The sequence below is a fragment of the Bos grunniens genome, chromosome 1 (genome assembly GCF_055505025.1).
Source record: "Bos grunniens cultivar Pamir isolate PY7600 chromosome 1, Bosgru_T2T1.0, whole genome shotgun sequence".
NCBI lineage: Eukaryota > Metazoa > Chordata > Mammalia > Artiodactyla > Bovidae > Bos > Bos grunniens.
This window is the reverse complement of record NC_141165.1, coordinates 42,184,254-42,208,919: the sequence shown is the minus strand read 5'-3', so window position 1 is coordinate 42,208,919 and position 24,666 is coordinate 42,184,254. Positions and strand designations below refer to the sequence as shown.

General features: G+C 36.6%; 1 protein-coding gene across 50 annotated transcripts in view; it reads right to left on the bottom strand.

Moving 5' to 3' along the window:
- Positions 1–8,398: 8,398 nt before the first annotated feature.
- MBNL1 (muscleblind like splicing regulator 1) overlaps positions 8,399–24,666 on the bottom strand; it is a 222,835-nt gene continuing 206,567 nt past the window's right edge. For 17 of the 50 annotated variants that reach the window (XM_086390839.1, XM_086390806.1, XM_086390877.1 and 14 more), the window contains 4 exons: positions 18,598–18,633; positions 17,811–17,905; positions 14,751–14,825; positions 8,399–11,821 (listed from right to left, as the gene is read on the bottom strand). In XM_086390839.1, coding sequence (XP_086246965.1) covers positions 14,769–14,825; positions 17,811–17,905; positions 18,598–18,633 — 188 coding nt within the window. In that variant the 3' untranslated portion in view covers positions 8,399–11,821; positions 14,751–14,768. Of the gene's footprint in view, positions 11,822–11,975; positions 12,375–14,750; positions 14,826–17,810; positions 17,906–18,597; positions 18,634–24,666 lie in introns of those variants that run through there. The other 33 variants (XM_086390850.1, XM_086390898.1, XM_086390975.1 and 30 more) reach the window with 4 other exon arrangements.

Here is a 24,666-nt window from a genome sequence, read left to right as displayed (position 1 = left end):
TGTTGTTCCATGTCCAGTTCTAACTGTTGCTTCCTGACCTGCATACAGGTTTCTCAAGAGACAGGTCAGGTGGTCTGGTATTCCCATCTCTTTCAGAATTTTCCACAGTTTATTGTGATGCACACAGTCAAATGCTTTGGCATAGTCAATAAAGCAGAAATAAATGTTTTTCTGGAACTCTCTTGCTTTTTTGATGATCCAGCGGATGTTAGCAATTTGATCCCTGGTTCCTCTGCCTTTTCTAAAACCAGCTTGAACATCTGGAATTTCATGCTTCACGTATTGCTGAAGCCTGGCTTGGAGAATTTTGAGCATTACTGACAAAGAATTAATCTTAAAAATATATAAGCAACTCCTGCAGCTCGATTCCAGAAAAATAAACAACCCAATCAAAAAATGGGCCAAAGAACTAAACAGACAGTTCTCCAGAGAAGACATACAGATGGCTAACAAACACATGAAAAGATGCTTAACATCACTCATTATCAGAGAAATGCAAATCAAAAACACAATGAGGTACCATTTCACAGCAGTCAGAATGGCTGCTATCCAGAAGTCTACAAGCAATAAATGCTGGAGAAAAGGGAACCCTCTTACACTGTTGGTGGGAATGCAAATTAGTACAGCCACTATGGAGAACAGTGTGGAGATTCCTTAAAAAACTGGAAATAGAATTGCCATATGACCCAGCAATCTCACTACTGGGAATACACACTGAGGAAACCAGAATTGAAAGAGACACGTGTACCCCAATGTTCATTGCAGCACTGTTTATAATAGCCAGGACATGGAAGCAACCTAGATGTGCATCACAGATGAATAGATAGGAAAGCTGTGGTACATATATACAATGGAATATTACTCAGCCATTAAAAAGAATACATTCTAACCAGTTCTAATGAGGTGGATGAAACTGGAGCCTATTATACAGAGTGAAGTAAGCCAGAAAGAAAAACACCAATACAGTATACTAATGCATATATATGGAATTTAGAAAGACGGTAATGATGACCCTGTATGCGAGACAGCAAAAGAGACACAGATTTATAGAATATTCTTTTGGACTCTGTGGGAGAGGGCGAGGGTGGGATGATTTGGGAGAATGACATTGAAACATATATATTATCATATGTGAAACAAATCGCCAGTCCAGGTTTGATGCATGAGACAGGGTGCTCGGGGCTGGTACACTGGGATGACCCAGAGGGATGGTACGGGGAGGGATGTGGAAGGGGGGTTCAGGATGGGCAACACATGTACACCTGTGGCAGATTCATGTCAATGTATGGCAAAACCGCTACAATATTGTAAAGTAATTAGCCTCCAATTAAAATAAATAAATTTATATTTAAAAAATAAATAAAATAGAAATTTGTGCTATGAATAAAATGTAAATAGAGGATGACTTAGTCACACAAAAACTAATTACAATTTTAGAGAATTAAGACCAAAGACTATACTCGTATGGATTTTATTAATATCCTTTCACTAGTCTTCCCTAAAACAACATACATATTTCACTGATCTGGCAAGATATTTTATATGCTTTTCAACTAACAGTGATAGATAAATGCATGTTTTATTAGACATTTTAATATTTTCAATTGGGCAAACCCCAGGGACAGGAAGCCTGGTGGGCTGCCGTCTATGGGGTCACACAGTCGGATGCGACTGTAGCGACTTAGCAGCAGCAGCAGTATACTCAAATGGGTACATGATCTAAGAAACAATATAAATGAATTTATTGTAAAAAAAAAAAGAAAAAATATGAAGCAATTTAAATGAAAAGCAAAAATCGTTTACTAGACACTTAGAAAACTTTAAACCCCCCAAATTTAAAAATAATAACCATACAATCCTACTACTACAGTCACTTTCCTGTGTGGCATCTGATACCATCACTTCATAACAAATAGATGGGGAAATAGTGACAGACTTTATATTTGGGGGCTCCAAAATCACTGCAGATGGTGACTGCAGCCATGAATTTAAAAGACGCTTCCTCCTTGGAAGGAAAGTTTTGACCAACCTAGATAGCATATTCAAAAGCAGAGACATTACTGTGCCAACAAAGGTCCATCTAGTCAAAGCTATGGTTTTTCCAGAAGTCATGTGTGGATGTCAGAGTTGGACTATAAAGAAAGCTGAGCACCAAAGAATTAATGCTTTTGAACTGTGGTGTTGGAGAAGACTCTTGAGAGTCCCTTGGACTGCAAGGAGATCCAACCAGACAATCCTAAACAAAATCAGTCCTGAATATGCATTGGAAGGACTGATGTTGAAGCTGAAACTCCAATACTTTGGCCACCTGATGCGAAGAGTCAAGTCATTAGAAAAGACCCTGATGCTGGGAAAGATTGAAGGCAGGAGGAGAAGGGGATGACAGAGGAGATGAGATGGCTGGATGGCATCACTGACTCAATGGACATGAGTTTGAGTAAACTCTGGGAGTTGGTGATGGACAGGGAGGCCTGGCATGCTGCAGTCCATAGGGTCACAGAGTTGGACATGACTGAGTGACTGAACTGAACTGAATTGATGTGACTTAATGATTTTTTTAAAAATCCTTTTTAAATACATAACATAAAGAAGACTGAGCACCAAAGAATTGATGCTTTTGAAGTGGTGTTGGAGAAGATTCTTGAAAGTCCCCTGGACCGTAAAGTGATCAAACTAGTCAATTCTAAAGGAAATCAACTCTGAATATTCATTGAAAGGACTGAAGCTTAAGCTGAAACTCCAATACTTTGGCCACCTGATGTGAAGAGTCAACTCATTAGAAAAGACCCTGATGCTGGGAAAGATTGAAGGCAGGAAGAGAAGAGGACGACAGGGGATGAGATGGTTGGATGGCATCACCGACTCAATGAACATGAGTTTGAGCAAGCTCTGGGAGATGGTGAAGGACAGGAAAGCCTGGCATGCTGCAGTCCATGGGGTCACAAAGAGTAGGACACCACTGAGTGACTGAAAAACAACAATTGTAATAGCTTGTAATAGTTATTTCCTAACTATTGAAATAATTATTGTAATATTGAAAGACTGCTCTTGTTTTCTAATATTATGAAAAAATGCTGCAATGAACATGGCTATTCATAAATATTTTTTCAATAGTCAGGTTACTTTTTAAGGATAAAATAAGTTGGATGAGGATTAGAGTAGTCATAGTATTGATTCAAGAAGATAGGATGATTTTCATTTAATCTTATTCCAAATTATGTTGTGGTTCAGTTAAAGGACTAGAGGCAGATGTGGGAGGCAGGAAATACTAGATCAGCCTATATTCAGGATCCTATACATCTTGTTTTAGTCATTACACTGTGAGGTTCTTGCCATTCAGCCTCGCATCTCAAGCCCAGCATGGTGCCTGGCTAGATTCTTATAATGTGTGTTTACAAAGCTGAGTCAGTGTCAATTTAAGCATTTAAAATATACTTGTGATGAAATATGATAAGGAAATATGGTAGTGCCACTCAAATATAATTAGAAATATTTTGATTAATACAATAAAATATTTTAAATACATTGTTTAACAACAAATTTCATGATGATTATGGCATCCATTCTCTAACTTGATCTTGAACACTGTTTAAATAAAGGGGGAATTTGAATAGTTAAGTTTAGTTATGTCTAAACGGTCACTTTCAAATTGACATGGATTAGGTATGGTATGTGATCATATCATGCTGGATGATGAATTTAAAATTTTCAGAGTGAGTCAAAAAGCACTTGATTCTATTTCTGAAGTGTTCATTATATTTGCAACAATGAGCAAGACCTATTGTAGCTGCAAAGAACAGGAAGATAAAGTTTCACTACTGAACAGGAAAGATAGAATTAGAGACAACACAGATAGAGTATGTTCCATGACTGCTTTGAAAGGGATGTGTAATATAAGAACTAGGAGGAAAATGAAAGATTAGGTGAAGTAATTTGAAAAATGGATAATAATAAAATAGCAATCATAGTTTCTTGCTGCATGTCAGGCATCATCTAAAATTTTCTATGTTAACCCAGTAGTTGCCTCCATAACAATAAAATCAGAATGGGGGAAGAGGGAAGCATCAATACTTTTTAAAAAGATTCCCCCGGATAATTCAATCTGGAACCATTCAAAAACCCTGCAAGGTAAATATTCTCTTGCGATTTCTGTTTTATGAAGGGGGAATCTGAATCCCAAAGAGGCAGTGTAGCTTGGCCAAGGTCAAAGAGCCTAAAAGTTGACATGAATCCAGATGGTCTGATTACAGAGGCCTTAATTTTAATCACTTGCAGTGCCTTCCCAGCACTTCAGGGCCATTTCTGATGAGTAGCTTTGATTTTTTATGAATTTAAGGAAGTTTCCAATGCATCTCTTAAAAAATAACCATTTCAGGGACCTCCCTGGTGGTGGGCCAGTGACTAAGACTCCGTGCTCCCAAGGCAGGGGCCCCAGGTTTGATCCCTGGTCAGGAAATTAGATCCCTCATGCTGCAACTAAGACCCAGTATAGCCAAATAAATAAACAACTGAGCACCTTAAGAAATAATAATAAGATAAAAAGTTACCTCCTAAAAAGGAGGTTATAATCTATTTCTGTGGCTTAGCCAGCATTAGTGATGTTGGTGTCCCTGAGCAGTACTCATCTCTTCCATGCACAACTTGTCAAAACTGCCCTCTCTGCCTCATTCCTTAACCCTCTAAATATCACTATGTCCTAGTTCACCTTCAGAGTTCACCTAAGCTCACGTCAGGAAATTGGTTGCATCTGTGAAAGGAAGAGGCCCAGTGGCAAAGCAAAGCAGGGCAAGCACTGAGGCTCTTTACTGAAGCCACATTCACCCCACCCTGATTTTGACTGTTAGTTTTCCAGTTGTCCATTACAAAGGCTTCTTTTGTTCAGTCTCTGCTCCAGACTTCTAGCTCCTCAGATGTCTTTCTACCTTCAGCCTAAACCTAAAGTCATGTTATCTTATGGGTCTAGTTTACTGCTTAGCTTGGCCATTCTCACCATATGACTTTAGTCAAGAGGTTTATACTCTCCTCTAGACTACTGTATTCTGTGCTCTTCTAAATGGAATTTGGAGATTTGCTTGGCTAAATGTCTGGCTCTTTGGCACAGCATTGCTCTACATTTAAGTGCACGCATGCACTGCTGATGACTGCTGCGCTATTTCTAGACCTTCAAAGCCACATGAGCACTAGCTTCTACAACCTCTTATGAACATGGTGTCTCCTGTGAATGGATCCTGTCTGTATGGGCCATCTCAGTCACATTTTTACTGGTCTAAGCAATTGCCTTTCACCTATAATTTGGCAGGGGGGTGGGGGTGGGGGGGTTGGGGGGAGATATTTCTGTATAGCAACTGTGTGTCTAGTGCCAGAAAAGATGTAATGAGCTGGGCACTTTCGCCTGAGGACTCACACAAATGTGAAACCCTCCTATAGAGAATGTGACTGCTTTTTCATTTATTTTTAATTGGAAGAGAATTGCTTTACAAAGTTATGTTGGTTTCTGCCGTACAACACTGTATATCAGTTATAAGCACATATATATATATATATATATATATCCTCTCCCTCTTGAACCTCCCTCCCACCCCCACCATCTCACCCCTCTAGGTCATCACAGAGCACAGAGTTTGGCTCCATGTTACACAGAAGCTTCCCACTAGCTGTGCTTTACACATGGTAATGTATATATGTCAATGATCCTCTTCCAATTCATCCCACCCTCTCCTTCCTTTCTGTGTCCACAAGTGTGTTCTCCAAGTCTGCATCTCTATTCCTGCTTTGCAACTGACGCTTTTTTATTTCCTAGGCAATGTATTTATGACCACGGCACAAGCAGGGATTGCAGTAGTTAAAAATTTCCCTCCAGTGAACCGTGCCCATTGCAAGTGGAATCACACAGGCCCACCTGAAGCCACAGTTTAACCCAACCATCAGGCTCTGCTAAATTCCAAGGGCAGAGATTCAATAGCCGGGCTCCACCAAGGGGCCAACGTGACTGAGTGGCAGTTACAATTTACATAACAGCCTAATGGCTCCCCACCACTGTGAATGAAGCTTCAGGTTTATTCTTTATCTGTTAAAAAAAGAAATCCTCTGTTTTGTCATCATGAAACCCAACTAGGGAGAAAAAACAACTGATCACACTTGCTTCCGTAAATTGTTTCTGAAAGACATAAAGAAGTCACTAATAGTAGCAGATTTTATCTGTGTTCTAATCTGCCACTGCTGTTTTCCCTAAAACAGTACACTCAAGGGCAAGGCTGTATGTTTTCCCTAACATTTAATTAGCAAAAGAAAAATATTACATGAATTTAAAAAAACAAAACAAAACAGCTCGCACAACAAGAAAAGAGAACCAAGGGGCTGCTTTCTCAGAAGACACACAAGAGTAGCTCTGGCTACCTTGGTTACTTCAGCATCCCCCAGTGGAGGTGAGGTGGAGGTGGAGGGTAGGCTACAAGAGCTGAGGATGACAGGTGTCCAGAGCAAGTGCAGGCAACTCTGAGGGTGTTTGGCTGCAGGGCTTTGGAGGCGAGTTCACCACGTCCTGGCCCAGGTCAGCTCCAGCACACACCTGTATTTTGCTTTTGCAGGGTTCAGAGTACCTGAGGCCCTTTAAGAACCGAGTCCAACTCTTAAGAAGTTTGGAGAGGGAAGCTGTGACCCTGCTTGGCCTCACATAGCCACAGTCTGAGAGTAGCTTCAGATTTACTGCCCATCCCAAGTGCTGCATAACACAGACCAGCCATGGGAGGACCATGTGCTGGAGGCTGAGCCATGGCCAGTCATGGCCCAAGGCCACTTTAAAGTCACTTCAACAAGGCCCAGTGTTGTTTTGAAAGGTCAAGAGAAGTCAAAAACAAATCCTTTAACATTTAAATCTCTACATTTTCTCATTTTTGTATCTCTTCATGATGTTATGCAACAGACTTTGAATACTTTAAATGGATATGTTCTGTCAAAAGTTTCCAAATCTTGAATAATAACATTTTTCTCCAGAATATATAGTAGACTATTTCAAATAGTAAGGTGACTGCCTCAGACTCATCAGTGAATGGAGTAAAAAAAAAAAAAAAGCAAAATCTCATTGCTGACTGTCCCACAGGTTCACAGGTTCGCTGACATGTTAAGTGGCTATTTCCTGTATGGAGGTGTGCCTCAGTAAAATTTAGATCATCACTGAACTTCAGGGTCATTCCAAAGTGTAAACTCCATGAATGTCTAGGGTCTGTAATGAAATAAGAAACTAGACGTCTAAGACAGGGTTCCATCCTGTGAGCTGAGGACCCCTAGTGGTTGCTGCAGTAATAATTCCTTCTGAACAAGTACCGCCTGGAGAAAGAGTATCTTAAATTACCATTTTTCAGATGCATGTATACGCTGTTGTGATTAGTAAAAATAGTACAATGGCTTTTTGATACTGTATTTTTTTCAATTAAAAGATACCCAAAAGTACTCTCACTAATTGGAGAGGAGCCAGATGTTTTGATGTTACTCAAAAAAGTTGTGAACCCCTGCTTTAGACAGTCATCCCAGGGCAGCTACTGTTTTGAGTAGCTTGAATTAGTTGAGTCCACTGAAAAGAACAGAAATGCTATGCAAAACTCAACCCATAACATAACTGTATTAATTATAAAGTAATGCACTTATTTCTTCTGCAGTAGGTTTTAGAAAACAAGCATTGACTACAAAGGAGAATTTGCCATCCCTGACCAAATACCAAGTACCACAGTCACACAAAGTAGCACTCAGCGAATGAGCAAATTTCTTCACATTGGAACTTTGGCTTTCACGATCTGTGAAAATTGAAAAATGCAAAGCCATATGGGAGACCAGGTCTCACTTCAACTGAATTTTTAACTCACCATTTAAAAAGCTCTCTCACACACGCACACACACAAACACAAACATTCAAGAGTGAGTCATCTCACAGCCTGTGTGTCAGCTGTGTGTGTGCATAAACGTTTATCCCTCTGAATCAAGTCATCATTATTCCATTATTGAAATATTCCCTCAGATTGCCTGATTTTCAGTGCCAGTCTCCTGGGGTAGTTAGGCAAATAAAATTTCATTTACAGAAAGACTGTGATTTGGAATTGATAAAGAGAATTTCTTTTTTCCCCTTAAGAGTTCTCCCCTCCTGAACCTAAAATACATCAAACAGCACTCGAAGTGTCAGAGGAAAGGAGAAGATTTTTCAAAAGCACTGGGCAGTGGTGGCAACACATGATTCAGATTTTCCCCCTGGGCATGAGAGGCTAGTGGGGAGGAGAGTCAAGGTCCCGGTTGTCGTCAGTTAACACCTGATGATGAATTTCCATATCATTATGTTTGTCAAGACAGACACGCATGGATGCATGAAACGCACAAAAATAATAACACTTCAATCTCAGGTACACAAACATACTTAAGAAAGAGAAGTTTTATTAGGGCAATTTCACTTTATTTTTCCATACAGCAAAGTCAACTACTGCAGTAATAATAAAATAAGCATAAAACAAATTGCAGCCCAAGACAAAATACATAATTTTAAGCAACTACAAGCAGAAAGTAAGTTGTGATTACATAATAGTAAAACCAAGCACACCTGTCCTTTCAGCAGATGAAAGTGTAGGGTTGCTGATAAGTGCAACATTATAACCAGCTGGAGTGAAGGCTGGATACACTAATTCAGTAAACAAGTGCCCATTATCACATTTGCTTTTTTGAGTGCTTCTGAGTTGAAAATTAAAACCGTGAAAATTGAACTGTGTTTTATCTTTTTCACCTGCTGAAAGAACAGGCTCCTACAGCAATTAAAAAACAATCACATAACAACTATAGCTACGGTGTGCTGTTTGGTTTGCCTGTTTATGGTTGAAATTTTGTGAAAGTCAATACTTGTTTTGAAGATTTTTTTTTCTTTCTTTTTTTTTTTTGTGAACAGTAAACCACTGAAATTGGCAGAAACTGATTTGAATAGTATATGTCCTTAGTATAGTTCTTTCTCTCGTTTTTTTGTTGTTGTTGTTTTGTTGAAGTTTTAAACATGCAGTAGTTTTTGAAAAATGTAAGGAATATCTGATCCATGATTTCACCTTAATGGTTGAAGGACCTGCTATTTTTGGTAATGATCTTCAGGCAGGTTTGGCCCAATGGAGTTTTTGTCAGTCATGAGATCTTGGAAGGATGGCATATCTTTCCAGCTGAAAAAATCCTGGCAAACTACAAGCTGTCCACAAAAAAGCAAAGCAACATGTTTGAAGGGGTATGGAGTGCTAACTCTGTGCCACTTTTGCAAGCAATTTTGCTCAGTCTGTCATTTTATTAGCCTTAACAAAACTCCTTGTAATTATAGACGTTTTTATTCAAAATAAGATCTTACTATTATACAGGTTTCTCTCTTTTGACTATATACAGAAGTGCAAAAAGTCAACCTTCTCTCTAGACGTTCCAACATGCTAAATTGCAGCATAATCAACCCTCAAGAGTTTGCACACACGCTATAATTCTCATTACGTAAACTTTGAGTATTTGGATTATCAACAAAAAGTCCCTTGTTCTATTTATTGATTATGCAGCTTATTTATAACAAGGCCTGATATTCAGGGATTTCAAAAATATTAAACAATACTTTAACATTTGAAATGGATACAGTAGAAAATAAATTTTATTCTAATATCTAGGATCTAGATCTTCTTATAATAACTAATTACAAACAAAATAAATCATCAAAATATTACTCAATTGTCTGCCAGGATTGTTGCGATAGCAACAACTTAACTTCTTACTTAGCAATGATTATATATTTATAAGATATCCATATAAAAGATCTTTGTTCTTTAATGAAAACTAGACAAGAACTAACAATGACTGACATTCTTACACTTTTAATATTAAATCAGTAAAATATAAATCATTTAGTTAACAATACGAATATTCATATGACACTACATGTAATTCAAAACTGAGTATGTTATGAAGGAAAAAACTACTTTTTTTTTGTATTTTGAAAAGTTCATCGGTAAAATCTACTAAAACAAGAGTCTATAAACTGAAATGGTATTCAATTGTTAATAGAAAATGAAATCTAATAAATGTAGGAAATGAAAAACTACACTTTAACAAGAAAAATAAGTAATATTCTATAATGTAACTAACTACAATAACATGTGGAGTCACCATTACTCTCTTAACACGATTGAAATTACATTGGTATGGGTTCCAACCCGTAATGTAATAATCTAAGGCTTTAATAGATGTACAGTACAATCAGTAAAATCAACACATCAGTCTTATATTAGAAAGCATCTCTCTCAAGCATAAAAACTTGCAGTAAACTTGGAAGTATGGAAAGTTCTAGAACTGAACTTTCACTTCTCCCATTCCATACTAGAACTACCAGTGACCTGGCCCCTACTTCAGCAATTTTTAGAACTGCTGAACAGAGCAAAAATATCCTTTACTAGCTGCAACATCCAAACCACAAAAAAGGAATTCCTTTGGATGAATCCATTCTTAAAAACTGAATGCACATCTATTTTTTTTAATTTGTAAAAGGCTTTCTAAGGCTATAAGCAGTAAATCTGAACAAAACAAAACAAAACAAATCACATATAAAATTCACCCATGTACTTAACCCACCCAATGACTAGGTTAATTAAACATTTCCCATTTTCATATTTTGGTTTATCATGCATCTGATGACAGTGCTGCTTTCTTCTTTGTTTAGAGTCACTATTTTAAATGTGACTGTGATGAAGCATTTAAGCAAATGTGAAACCATTTTTGCAAAGCATTTAGAGTCTTCTGACTTTTGACAGAGCTATAAATAGAAGCAAAATAATTTCCTCAAACTTTTTTTTTGTTATCGTGTCTCAGAAATGGCATATCCCTTTTGAATAACATGTTATACAGTATAGTAGGCATAAATATTACACTACAATGCATTAAAATAATTTTTATATATATCTATTATATATAATCTCCAGTATGTGTGAGTTTATCTGTATTGAGAGAGTCTGTGTTGTGCTGTCTATTCTGTTACTGTAAAGTTAAATTGGCCATTTCTGAGACAGCTTTGGTTTCCAAAAAAAAAAGAATGGTGCCCTTTGACTGATTAGTACTAGCAAATAAGCAACAAAATGTGGCTCTGAAAACAATAACACTGAAGAAATAATACTCTAATTTGATGTACAGTCTATGGCACTTCATGAGAATCCTTAACAACATGGTACTTAAAGCCATGATGTGCTTTAAAAGATACACAGTTGTGGTTTTGCTTGGCACATTCATCTCTGTCAGATCCCTCCCTCACCACATCTTAAAATCTATTACATTAAAAATATTACTCAAACAAAAATGACTGTGCATGCACGCTCTCATCTATAATGGCAATTTTAAATACAAGGTGCACCTTTGTTATTTGTAAACCTTGAAAGAAATAAACTTATTTTTAAAAAATTATATCTTGGTCTACAGACGTACCAATACATAATAGAGTCATGGTTACACCATAGTCTGTCTTTTCAAGATGGCATGAATATATAGGAAACTAATTAGGTCTGCATATTTGAATGCATCACTCTGTGCTAGAAAAGAAAGACAATGTTGTTCTTTTAGACAGGAGTATCACCTCAGCACAAATATCAATTAAATGTACAAAGTGTATAGGCAACAGTGTGCAGTGGGTTTCCATGTTGTCTTTTCTTCTGGTTAACATGCAGTATGTGGATGTCTTGTGGCTGAGGGGTTTTTGTGTGTGGTTGCTTGACGGTATATACAATATGGCTAATGACCTCGTCCTTTACTCTAACCAAGCACACTGTCCTTTCCTCTTTAGTACGATCTACAAGGGAAAAAGAGATAACCTTCTGTTAAAACAGACAATATCTAACAGTAGTTTCTCAAATACATTCAACATGAAAATTGTATTTCTTGGTTTAAAGAGTGAACACAGGAATGGCAGCACCTTCATGTAAAAACAAAAAACACATCGCAGGTACAAAGGACCAAAATGTGTTTATTGTCTCTTTGAGAATAAAATGACACTCACAGCTTCATAAAATTGTAGTCTCTGAACAAATATCAGCCAATACACAGCTTAAAGTATAAAATACATTTGCAGAATCAAGGGGCATGATACAGCAGAGCTCTTTTAGCACTATCATTGTGGGACAGAATTTACAACTCACTTTACTTCTTTCTAAAGTTTAATAGGTTTCAGAAGTAATGGTTTGGCCCACAAAATTAAAATCCATGAAACAGTCCTATTAAACACAATTTGTTCTATGTGAATGCTTGATTAGCACAGTATGTGTTCGGAAAAAAACCAAAAAACAAAAAAAACGAAGATACTCTAAGTGACTGCTTTGGATAATTTGCAGTTTGGATTTTTTCTCCTAAAGGCAAGAAAAAGAAAAATCATTCCTTATGCTCTTGACAAATTCAGGTTGAACTGATATTACAATGTACTTGTGACTTAATAATTTCAGCTGTTACATGAAATTTGTTCCCATAGACTCTTTACATATTCAACTATGCTTTCATACAACTTGAGAATTTAAAAAATCACCATTCTGCTCCACTCAAAAACCATTCTAAATATCGCAGCTTCTCATGAAAATGTGTAAGTTTTGTTAAATAAACAGAACCTTAAAGAGCTTGAGTTTCAATACTGACAAATCTACTGTTTTGCTAACTGATGAACTCCACAGCCATTTTGTATTTTTTATGAACCTGGATTATTGCTAAGAAACAGAACTTGTTTACATATATGCATACCCAACTGACCATAAAAGCTTGAAATGTGGTTTTAACATGTCTAAAGAAGAACTCTACATACTACAAAGTGATGTACTATTACATTATACAGAATAATAAACCTTATTATTAGAACTGCACTGAGAGAGCTTATGAAATAGAAATCAGTTTCAGTAATTTAATTCATGATTGCAGCACATCTTTGGTGGTGCATCTCGGATTGAGTTTATCATTCCTTTATTTCAAGTTGTGTCTGTTTTCTTCTCTATGAGTTCATCCTCTGACAAGCTCTTCCTATAGATTATTATTGCAAGGGCCTCTGAACTGGTTCCCTAACACCATCTCCTGATTCAACATCCTGTCCCTTCTTCTATAAGGCTCTGATATCTCCTTTCTCTCTGCATCAACCTTTACTGTTCAAATTCACTTAATTTCTGACTCGGTTAGGAAGATCTGCTCCTTCATCTTTGTTCCTAGAGGAATTTGTTCAAAGCTCTCTTATTTTAATAAAGAGTGCTAAAATTTCCATCATCATCTCACTGACTGTCAATCTTTATTTCATCGACCTGGTAACTAACACACAGTAGATAACACAAAAAATCATTTATAAATGTGTTAATGCACAGATAAATGAATGAAAAGAAGCAACAAAGAAAGAATGATCACTCATCTTATTTACCAGATTCAGTTTTAAGCATTGTAGCTCTTCTTAAATATAAAAAGAAATACCTAATATAATTCTGAGCAGGTAGATAACTTGAATGAATACTTAAGAATAAAACATGATCTAAAAGGATGAAACATGGTCATCTTTGCAAGTCAGTGTGTCTGAAAAGAAACTACAAGACTTTCAAACTATTTGAGCAAATATCCAGGTAGATGTGTGCGTGTGTGTGTATGTGTGTGCATATATGAATGCATGCTGCTGCTGCTACTGCTAAGTCGCTTCAGTCGTGTCTGACTCTGTGCGACCCCATAGACGGCAGCCCACCAGGCTCCCCCGTCCCTGGGATTCTCCAGGCAAGAACACTGGAGTGGCTTGCCATTTCCTTCTCCAATGCATAAAAGTGAAAAGTGAAAGTGAAGTCGCTCAGTCGACCCCATGGACTGCAGCCTATCAAGCTCCCCTGCCCATGGGATTATCCAGGCAAGAGTACTGGAATGGGGTGCCATTGCCTTCTCCTATATGAATGCATGAATATATTTAAATTAGGCTCTTTATATCCTAATGACCCTGATGTGGTGAAGCATGGGGTGAACTGGATACATGTTCTCATTTAGGATTTAGCAAGACAATTTTTGAATAAAATAAATGCTGACCTATACCAGGGATCAGCAAACTATTGCCTGTAAGCTAAATCCTGACTACTGCCTGTTTTTGTGTGTGTCCAACTTTTTGTGACCTTATGATCCATAGCCCACCACGTTCCTTGGTCCACGGGATTTTCCAGGCAAGAATACTGGAGTGCGTTACCATACCCTCCTCCAGGGGATCTTCCCAGCCCAGAGATCTAACCTGTGTCTCTTATGTCTCCTCATTGGCAGGTGGGTTCTTTGCCGCTAGCACCACCAATAAAGTTTAACTGGGACACAGCACACCCTTTCATTTACACACTGTCTCTGGTTGCTTTTATGCTATATCGGCAGAATAGCCCTATGGCCCACACAACCAAAAGTATTTACTCTCTCATCTTTAAAGAAAAAGCTTGCCAGTCCCTGATCTATACCTTCTATTTAGTTTTAAGCTGTATTTTCCCTTCACGATTGTGCTTATTTCTAGTACAAAATTTTTAAAAATGTATATATCCTCAGTATTATGCATATTTAAATGACATTAGCATATTTCTTATAAATTCATACATTAAAATTCCTCATAACCCATCTAAGATAAAATCGTGAGTTCTATATAAGTACATTTTTTTGAATTCTGCAAAATTTTTTAAGTGCATTACATAATTGTTATCTTAAAAAAAAAACACCATGAATATACACTCAATATTACATAATGAACTTACTGTTTAGTGATGAAAATTCTACATCTGGGTAACATACTTGTGGCTAGTCAGATGTTCGGCAGATATTATGGGTATCTAGCAAATAAAAAATTATTTAATGAATGACCCATGCAAGCAAGCCAACAACCAAGAGATGAAAACATCTTAATATTAAATTTTTTAAGAAAGTGAAATTCAGCTGTGAGGTGACAGTCCTTATCTGATCAACATAACAGTAAGTTAATGTAAACTTAATGCCCAAGTAGCAACTCATTGTTTAAAATCTTTGTGTTAAATACTATTCTATAAATGTTATCAGTTTTTAGGAAGTAAGAGAAGTAAAACTATCAAAAATTCATGCAGAGCAGTAATTGAAAAGAAGCCCTTTTTGTTGGCCTACACACACGCGCCTGTGGTTTCAGTTATTCCGTATTCTAGAAAGCAAAGTAGGCAAGGTCTTGCCTATTTTTGTGCAACCAATTTCTACATTTTCATTCAACTTATGGTATCTAACATTTTTTTCCAAGTTAAAAATACCAGGTAATAATTATAAAGGAGTATTTCAAAAGAACCGGATAAAAGCATGTAAGTCTACTTCAGAACATATTCCTGAATCCTGATTGCACATTTTATTGCATTTTAAATGGGCAAGAAAATTACAAAACTTGACAGGAAACACAATAAGGAACCAATATAGAGGTGACTTGTTTCAATCATCCCAACAGCCATTTTCCTGTAGCCCAATTCTTCTCTACCCAGAATGATGACTGCTATACAGGGAGAGGCAACACAGCACAGGTTCAACCCCTAGTGACCCATTTCTGGGTGTGTAAACGTGAGCAAAGCACTTCATTACTCTATACTTAGGTTTCTTCATCTCTAAACTGGCACTAATCTCATTTCAGCAAGGTTGATGGGAGAAGAGTAAAATCGCATACATGAAGGCATTTTGTTGCTGTTTCCATCTAGATGTCCTAGACTAACTACCTCAATGTATTACAATCCAGTCTGGAGTGTAAATTAGTATGTCTCTATTTTATTTCCATTTCTCAGCTGACATCTTTACACAATTTACAGCACTGGCAAATGGCACGAAAATGTGCTCCAAGCATAATGAAGCTTCTCATACCATTTTTCCTGCTGCTGCAGGACAGGATGCTGCACCCAACAGTGTAGAAGCATCAAGGATGGGGCTGTCGAAACATACCAAGGACCTTCAACACCAATCGATGCAGATGAAGGGCCAGCTATAAACTTCTGCATGCATGCAGGCTGCATTTTGTGGCATCAGCTATTTCCAGCATCGCTAATGTACTGTAGGCATATACATATGTATGTATATGTAGATATAATATATGTGTGTATATATATATCCATTCCCTTTTCTTTCTTCTGGTTGTCAAACAGTATGAAGACCCAAGATTATGCATGAAATGGTCACAGCACAATGCAAAAAGTAAAGTGTCCCCTACAACCAAGGTGGCCAAGGGCATGTTGAAATTTGCTTTGCTGTAGTTCTGCTTACACCAGCAATTCTATAGTCATACATGGTACACACAAGAGAGTGCAGCATCACTGAACTGCACCATAAATGGATTGCATTGAATCCATTAAGAAATTTCCACCATATACTAACATGCCACATATGCACAGTCTAGCATTCTTGTAAATGAGTCTGATGTGTTAGTAAAAATCCAAGGCTATTTTGACAAACTTCAGAAAAACTAATGATTCTTTGCCAAGAAATGTTTAAAGCTTGTCTGAAACTTTAAAATACATCCACTTTGGCATGCTGCTTTTGAAAGTTTTTAGTGACTATATTTATAGTTTATAGTTCTTCAATGGTACATGGCGTACTGCAGAAACAAGGCTGGCTCCTCCTTATAGTGATAACTGCACATTCAAATGGCATTTAAAGGGGCAACGCGTCGATACCCATCTGATACTGCTTGTTTTGTTTTTGAGATTCATTTGGTTGCATTTAACTTGGTCTGTGAATTATGTGAAATTTGATTGGACTCTAGATATTTCATATGCTGATAACCCTATTGAACTTGCTTTCATAACAAACCTATCTATACTTTCAAGCCAAAAACTACTTTATATAAATTTGATTTTGATTCAACCAGTATTTTCTAGACTATAATTTTAAACAGGAGCTAAAAATGCTGGCTGAATCCATGCAGATTTTAAATTTCAAATATTTTAACAATTATTTTCTTTTGAATAATTACATTATGAAATTTAAATTTCTGAAACATATTCCTTTTACTTAAAAAACAACCCTGTGTATTTGTCACTCCATGTAGACTTGTATGGAGCACAGAATGACTCTAATTGCTATACTTGGTGCCTTCTTCTTTCCTTCATAACCCTCTAACATTTATGCTGAGTAGTTACAGAAATAAGAGCACTTACGAATTTTATTTTTTCACTTAAATCACTGAGAATCAAAACTTGAACACTTACTTATTTTAACTTATTTTGAGTATGCAATCTGCTTATCAAATAAAACTAATGAATTTATAACAAACTCTATTTACAAGAGTGGTTGTTTGTGGCATATATAGCACATTTAAATGTTTTGCTTTTTATTAAGAATTTAGGCAAGAAACTATATATATATATATATATCCAATGCTTATAACAAAACCCTTAAAATCACCTATATTTTTAAAATTACTTTTTATTATGTAAGTTTCAGGTGTACAGTACTGTAGTTCAATATCTGTATACACTACCTGATATAATTTCGATTGGTCAAAATACCTGCATGATTTTGATTTGAGACCAACTGAGAATTGCTTGTGTAATTATCATTTTAGTAGCTTTAGAAATGGAGCTGCGACAACTTTGGAGCACTTATAAATGGCATAAAAGCATTCTGCTGCTCATCATAGAAAGAATGTGTAGGCCAACAAGAGGTATCTTTGAAACCCCATGCTATTAAAGCACCCTCTACAGCCCTCACGGACACACGATTCCCCACTGACCTCAATGGGAAATCCACGTGCGTAAGGGCTGTTGGATTGAGCCCTATTAGAGTTGGTTTTTAAGAAACAAAGCTGTAAATTAGCAAACCTGGTTGGCTGTGGCTGTTGCAGCGAAGGGAACACTTGTGGCAGATGTTGTTGCTGCGGACACAGTGGCTGGCGTAGCACCGTGCACCATGGGAACTTTCGGAGGGAAAATCATATAAGCAAACATACAGAAGAGTGTAGCAATATGGAAACCATGGCAACATGGAGGAGATAATTGGGCATGGTATTTATCACAGCAGTAAGCCATGTGACGGGACATCATCACCAGCGAGTGACATGCAATCACAGCGCAAAGCAGGACAACATTCCAAGGAGAGAGGGGGAAGGGGGATGAAAGAGAAAAAAAAGGGGAAAAAAAGCTTGTTACCATCAAATCAAGAAAATTGACACAAACAGGCTTAATTTGCTAAGTCAACACCAAGAATTTTATATAGTGTTCATAGTTAGACATTCAAAATCTAAGTTAAAATACAGATATTTACTTCATATATACAATTATCTGTTTTTGAATAAAAGTATGTTTTCTTATTTACTATTATAAAAATACACAATATATTACTTTTATGAGATAGTTTGTTTTTTTTTACACACCAGAACTCATAGTCCAATCAAAATCCACCAAAGGTGACCAAAGGAAACTTGTGTGTAAAGAAAACATTTATGTGAGTCCATGTCAATTAAATAGAAAATGGCATTTAATTGACAGGTGTTAGTAAAAAGGAAATGGACTTGCCCAATAGATACAAGTTAAACTCAGCAGTGGATTTTGAGGGGCTGTGAGGTGCACCATAGGTTTAAGATAATCAAGAAACAAAGCTGGCACCTACCAACACTTGTAGCGGGTGTCATGCACAATATTGAGCCTGCCCATCATGCATTGCAACAGGAAGGTGGATTTGAAAAGGGAAAAGAATTAAAACATCCCATCACACGTGTAATTAGGAAATTCATTTGAACAAAGAAGAAAAATTGTTATTATGGGAACAGTGGCATGTAACTGTCAGCACAATCAAATCATACAATAGCATAGTGATCAATTAGAACTAGTCTCAAGTGAAGAATAAAAGCCAGTTTAACTGTGTGCTGGTACACTTTGTTTCTCCTAATTGCTGCCTATAAATAAAAGTGAATTTTTAAAAAAAAATGGAAACCTGCTTAATTCTTTTAAAAATAATATTGCAATTTGTTTTGTTTTAATCTGGTTACTGGCCATCTGGTGGCTTTGCTATTTCTGACTTTTTAACATATGAATTGAGCACATGTTCAATAATTAAGAGAAATTTACTAAGAGGCTAAATAATTCAACGCACAGAACTGACTTAACAATGCAATGAAACCAAAGCACTCATTTCATTCCCTTAGTTTTATTTATTTCCCTGTTCAATGCAGCAGCAACCACACAGAAATGGAAGGGGTTGTGATCAACCATACAGGAATTTTATTTGGAGGGATACCAAGCAATATAAATAAGGCATAAGGAGAAACTGAACTTCTGCACTGCCTTAGTTTGGAATTTAAATGTACAGAAAACATTTAGATGCGACACACTTTCTTAAAGTCTCGAACTGATTTATTACTTAGAAGGTATCTGAGAAAGCAGACTGGTTTTCCTTGCTGTTTTAAACCTTCAGGACTTCTCAGAACGGCAAGTGTTCTATGAAATTTCACATTCAAAAATGGTTAATTGGATTAGAATAAAAACCCTGAATGGGGGATAATGAGATATATACACTGCATAGGGGGTGTTGGCACTGATGTTCACAATGGCTCCACCACAACGTTAAAATCAGTATTACATAGATAGTACCTGTTCTCTTTGCCATATAAACATTGGAAAATCTACCTAATCTTACCAAGCACAGGGCACTTTCCCATATACTGAATTACTGTTCTTTCTATGAGACTATTTTAGACTCCTAGGTTTTAAAATATCATATGATTTTATATTTCTATCTAAATCTTGGCACATCCTATTTACATACTAGCAGCATCTGGGATGAACATTTGTTGGAAAAAATCTGCCAATTGCGTCTTGTCAGAGATGGCCCTACAAAACAAAGCTGCCATTGAGAAGCATAGATTACTTCACTGGCATCCTTGTAACAGCTGCAATTAGATTGTTATCACAATTAAGACTGTGGGCGCAATGATCAATGATTAAACTCGGGAAGAGAGCTAGGGAGGCATTGTCTCAGGTGGAGTACTGTTACACTGATAGGCATTATTTATGAAGACACTTGAAGATCTCTGTCATTTGCTACCACTACTGAGTCAAAGCCTTGTGGAAGACAACAAAAACAAATTAGTGATAACTGAGACAGTAATTTGAGACAGTAGAGCAAGCAAACTTTAATATCCTAGATTCTATGAAATCATTATCCTCCAACAGTTGGGCCAGAAGACTGGGAAAGAATGAATGAAAGATGAATGAAAAAGAATAATGTGGAATTTGAGAAATATTTGTTTTAAATACTGTCCAGGGTAAGTTTTAAATTTATTATTATGCTGCAATTTGTCTATTATGTTTCATCCCATGCATAAGGAAGGCTGCACATGCTGAAAATGAGTTAACCTTATCCTACCTCTCTAAAACCCTAAAGCTTTCAGGATTTGAATTTCAGTTTGAGCTATCTTCCTCATTACCATTAAAACCAATGCACACAGTTTTGAGAGGGATTTGCAGCAAATAAACATAAGGCAGCAATGAAAATACTAGCCAGGGTGCAGTAACTCACAAATATGAAGACATAATGCTGTAGGACCCACTTACCGAAATAAAAAATCACTTTTGAAATGACCATAATAGCCATTTTTACATCAGATTGGTTGATTTATGAATAATGATTGCATAAATAGCCAATTAAAATTTTTTATTCAATTTTCAGCATAAGGTAAAATTTAAGTGAATGTATTTGTCAATTTCAAATTTCCCCTACAAAGGTAGAGCAGAATGGTGTGCTTCTGAGGAATGCAAGATGTTAATTACATGATTTTTAAATTGAAATGTTAAGTTAATCTGTATGAAGATTCAGAAAATACAACTAGGAAAGTAGTTTACCAATGAGATGTATGTGTAGTTCAAATCAGTTCAAGGAGAAGGGAAAAAAGTAGAGAGGAAAAGAACTATAGAGATTTTGTTGGAGGTTTTACATGTGGTAATTCAAGCCTATTTAGGTGTATTATGATAGGAGTAAAAAGCTGATTTAAAGCCTTCTAAAAATACTCTATATCATTTAGAACTAAAAGTTCACAATAAATTGAATTATTCTTAAAACTGATGTCTAAAGAAGCAACAGCTTCATATAATTTATTTTTATAATCTATTGAATTATATTTTGTGTCTCTACTGAGTTCAGGAAACAACAAAAAACAGTGCTTACTACATTCCTGGCTTTATTCCAAATTCTTAGACCTGTCTGTAAAAGCGCTTTAAGAAGATGTTTTATCAAATTATGCTTAAAACTAACTTACACATAACTTTATGAAATAATCACCAGTATTATCTCCTTTTTATATATGAAAAAATTAAAGTATAACTTATGGTAGACTGTATTTAAACTTCCAAGCCAGATTTATAATCATTGTGCTAAGGTTCAAATAAACCATCTTTATTAACTTCATTAATCATACTAAAAATGATAATTGAAAGTTTTGTTTTCTTTTCTTTCTGTAAAAGCAACCCCATCCCCTGCATCTCTCCTCTTATTCCAAACCCTTAGGAAAGTTTTCTGGACTTCTGTTTCCTTCTTTCTAGGAGTGTTTGCTCAAGGTGAAGCTGAAGCTGTTGAAAGCAAACTTATTTTTAGGTTTTTAAAAATCATAAGCCTACAATGACTGAGGGCAATATGCTAGGAAGAGAAGTATGCTTTTGCAGATGGCAAGTGGGCAAAAATGGTGAAGGAAAGCAGAGAGAAAAAAATTCTTCCAGACTCTGAAGAGAAGGCGAGAAGCGTGCAGGGCCCCTCGGTAATTGGGCTGGTGGTGTGTTCTTTCACAGAAGTGCTGCCAGAAGCAGGCTTTCCAGGGAATGGGCTGCATGGGAGGCTAAGGAGCGTAGGCAAGGATGCTGGTACCCAAGGCAGGCACAGAAGCCCTGGAGCACCTGCCTTCAAGGGATCTTCTAAGCATGGACAATGATTACATCAGCAGTGGCCAGTGTTGACTGAAGAATGGAGACTGGGTAACCTGTCTGAGACTACTGGATGGCACAGGATCACCATTCGAGTAGAGGTGGGAAAGAAGAGGAGATGTGAGGATGGGAATCCTGGAATTTCAGTGGTGCCTGATACATCTATCCAATACTGTAACTGAAGTTTAGAATTGGACTTAATATAAATTCAGGAAAACAAAACTGATGTAAATATAAGTGTTATTTCGTGAAATTTATACCTACAACATAAGTAGACATTAGATTACGTATACTCTGTATGAATAGCAAATTTAGTCTTAACGGGTGAAGGTAAAAAAAAATGGACTATACATCTAAAAAAATAAAAATTTCTTCAGTGTGAACATGGTCCAAATTACTTATATTTATCTTTAAATGAGATGGAGGGTATAAAAGTAAAAGGCTAGAAAACTTTCTTGGGAGGGGTGGGAGTGGGATGGGAGATGCAGTGGGATGTAGTTGACTGAATGAAAAGAAAGACGGATGAACAAGTGAGTTAGAAGGATGTGCGGTGCTAAGTCGTTTCAGTTGTGTCAGACTCATTGTAACCCCATGGACTGTAGCCCGCCAGGCTCCTCTGTCCATGAGATTCTCCAGGCAAGAATACTGGAATGAGTCGCTATGGCCTCCTCCAGGGGAATCTTCCTGACCCAGGGATCGAACCCGCATCTCTTTAGTCTCCTGCATTGGCAAGCAGGTCCTTTACCACTGGCACCACCTGGGAAGCCCAGGAAGAAGGATAGGTGGATGGAAAACAGGGAAGGAAAGAAGAAAAAGAGGAAGATAAGGAGGTAGGAACAGAAAGAATAGATAGATGGTTAGAAGGATGGATGGATAAATGGACAGATGAATGCATACATGGATGGATGCATGGATGGATTGATGGATAGATGGGTAAAGGCCACATAAGTCTAAGTTTGTTCTTAAAAGTTATGGTATATACTAATTTTTCTTTACTAGTTAGGTGCCTTGTCATGGAATCCTGATCTTTTGCTAGCAACCTGTTCTGTATACAGTTACCTGCTCCAAAGATTTAGTCAACCATGCTTCACTGTAATGTCAATGAAATAGACCTATATATCCCTGATGTTATTATTTAAGCAACAGACTACAGAATTCGAAAACTATAAACTGCAAAAAATAAATGTCTTTCTTTCTCTAATCAGTTCCAATAAAGTCTTCAAATATAACTTCCAAATTATAATATTGTGGTTAGATAGGACGCTCTGATCACAGAATTCATCTATAGGTCTGCAGAATAACCTAGACTTTGGAAAATGAATTTCCTTTTCCTCCCTATCCCATGAGATGACACATGAATTTATGGTAGGATAGATTTTCTGTAGTTCTCAAAAATTAATTGACAATGTTTAAAAATGGACAGATTTCACATATAACTGTTCAAAAGTCCAGAGTATCTGGGAAATACATCATAAGATCTAGCAATACTGGACACCAGAGCCATCACTTTGAGTTGTATACAACCAACCCTGAGAGGCACAGACACAACCACCCATAGTCACAAAGACTATGACATATATGGAGCCACAAAGGGTGTCCAGCGCACAACAGGTACAACCTACAGGGCAGATAATCTTCTAAGGCAACAAAAGGCTAAGTCTGAACACTGACTGTCCCCTTCAGACTAGGCCTAAGCTCTCCTGCACCTCCCAGACCCCATAGCTTCAAATTTACTTCTTGCTTCACTTGTTCATATTTCCTGCCTGGCTTTTAAGGCATTTGGGTTTTTATATATTTTCTACATTAGATTTCTTTCCTTCCCAGCTGTATAATAAAGTGGTTTGGCAGGAGTATAGATGGGCTATCCATTATAACTTTTTAATGTCACTGTGGCACATAAGTACATATGAGATTAAAAATACTCTGAAGGAACGAAGGAGGTACTACCTACTTCTATGTGATGACTAAAAGTTAACCTGCAAGCTCTTTAAAACTGGGTTACAAATAAACCTTATTTGATATTACTATTGCAATAATTACATATTGACTACAAATATAAAAAAATATTTCTGATGCAAATTTATCATAAAAAATGCAAACAAATCTTAAAAATTTCAGCATATTTCTTTTTTTTTAAATTTTAATTGGAGGCTAATTACTTTACAATATTGTATTGGTTTTGCCATACATCAACATGAATCCGCCACGGGTGTACACATGTTCCAATATATTGTGGCACATTTTATTTAACAATGCTTAGTTTCTAGACAGAGAAGTAAGTATGACTCTGATTTATAAAGGTATTTATTGGTTTTCCCTGAGTTGAATTTTATCTCGCATCTTTTGCTCTATCCTATCCACAGACTAAAATCCATTCCATAGAGAGACTATGGTCATAAATCAGAGTCATACATGTCATATAATTAATGATTATACTTATTTAGAAAAGTCTTCAGTCATGTGAATGTTGTTGGAGAAAATGATGCAAAATCCACTTGATAAAAGAGATTATTTTAGGTTTCTTTAAGTAATACATGGAAGAAGTTAAATTTGTTTTCACTTTTAGATTTTTAAATAGAGAAACTGTCATTTCTAGTAGTAAGGTTTCATTCAGTGAAATAAACTGACAAAAATAGTTGTTAATTTCTTCAAAAAGATCACAGTAGTTACCTACAATTCCTTGAAACCTTGTCTAGTGATCTGACTATAGAAAAATCGACAGATTATTTGTTGGAGACAGCATAAATCCAGGGGGATGGAAATTTAT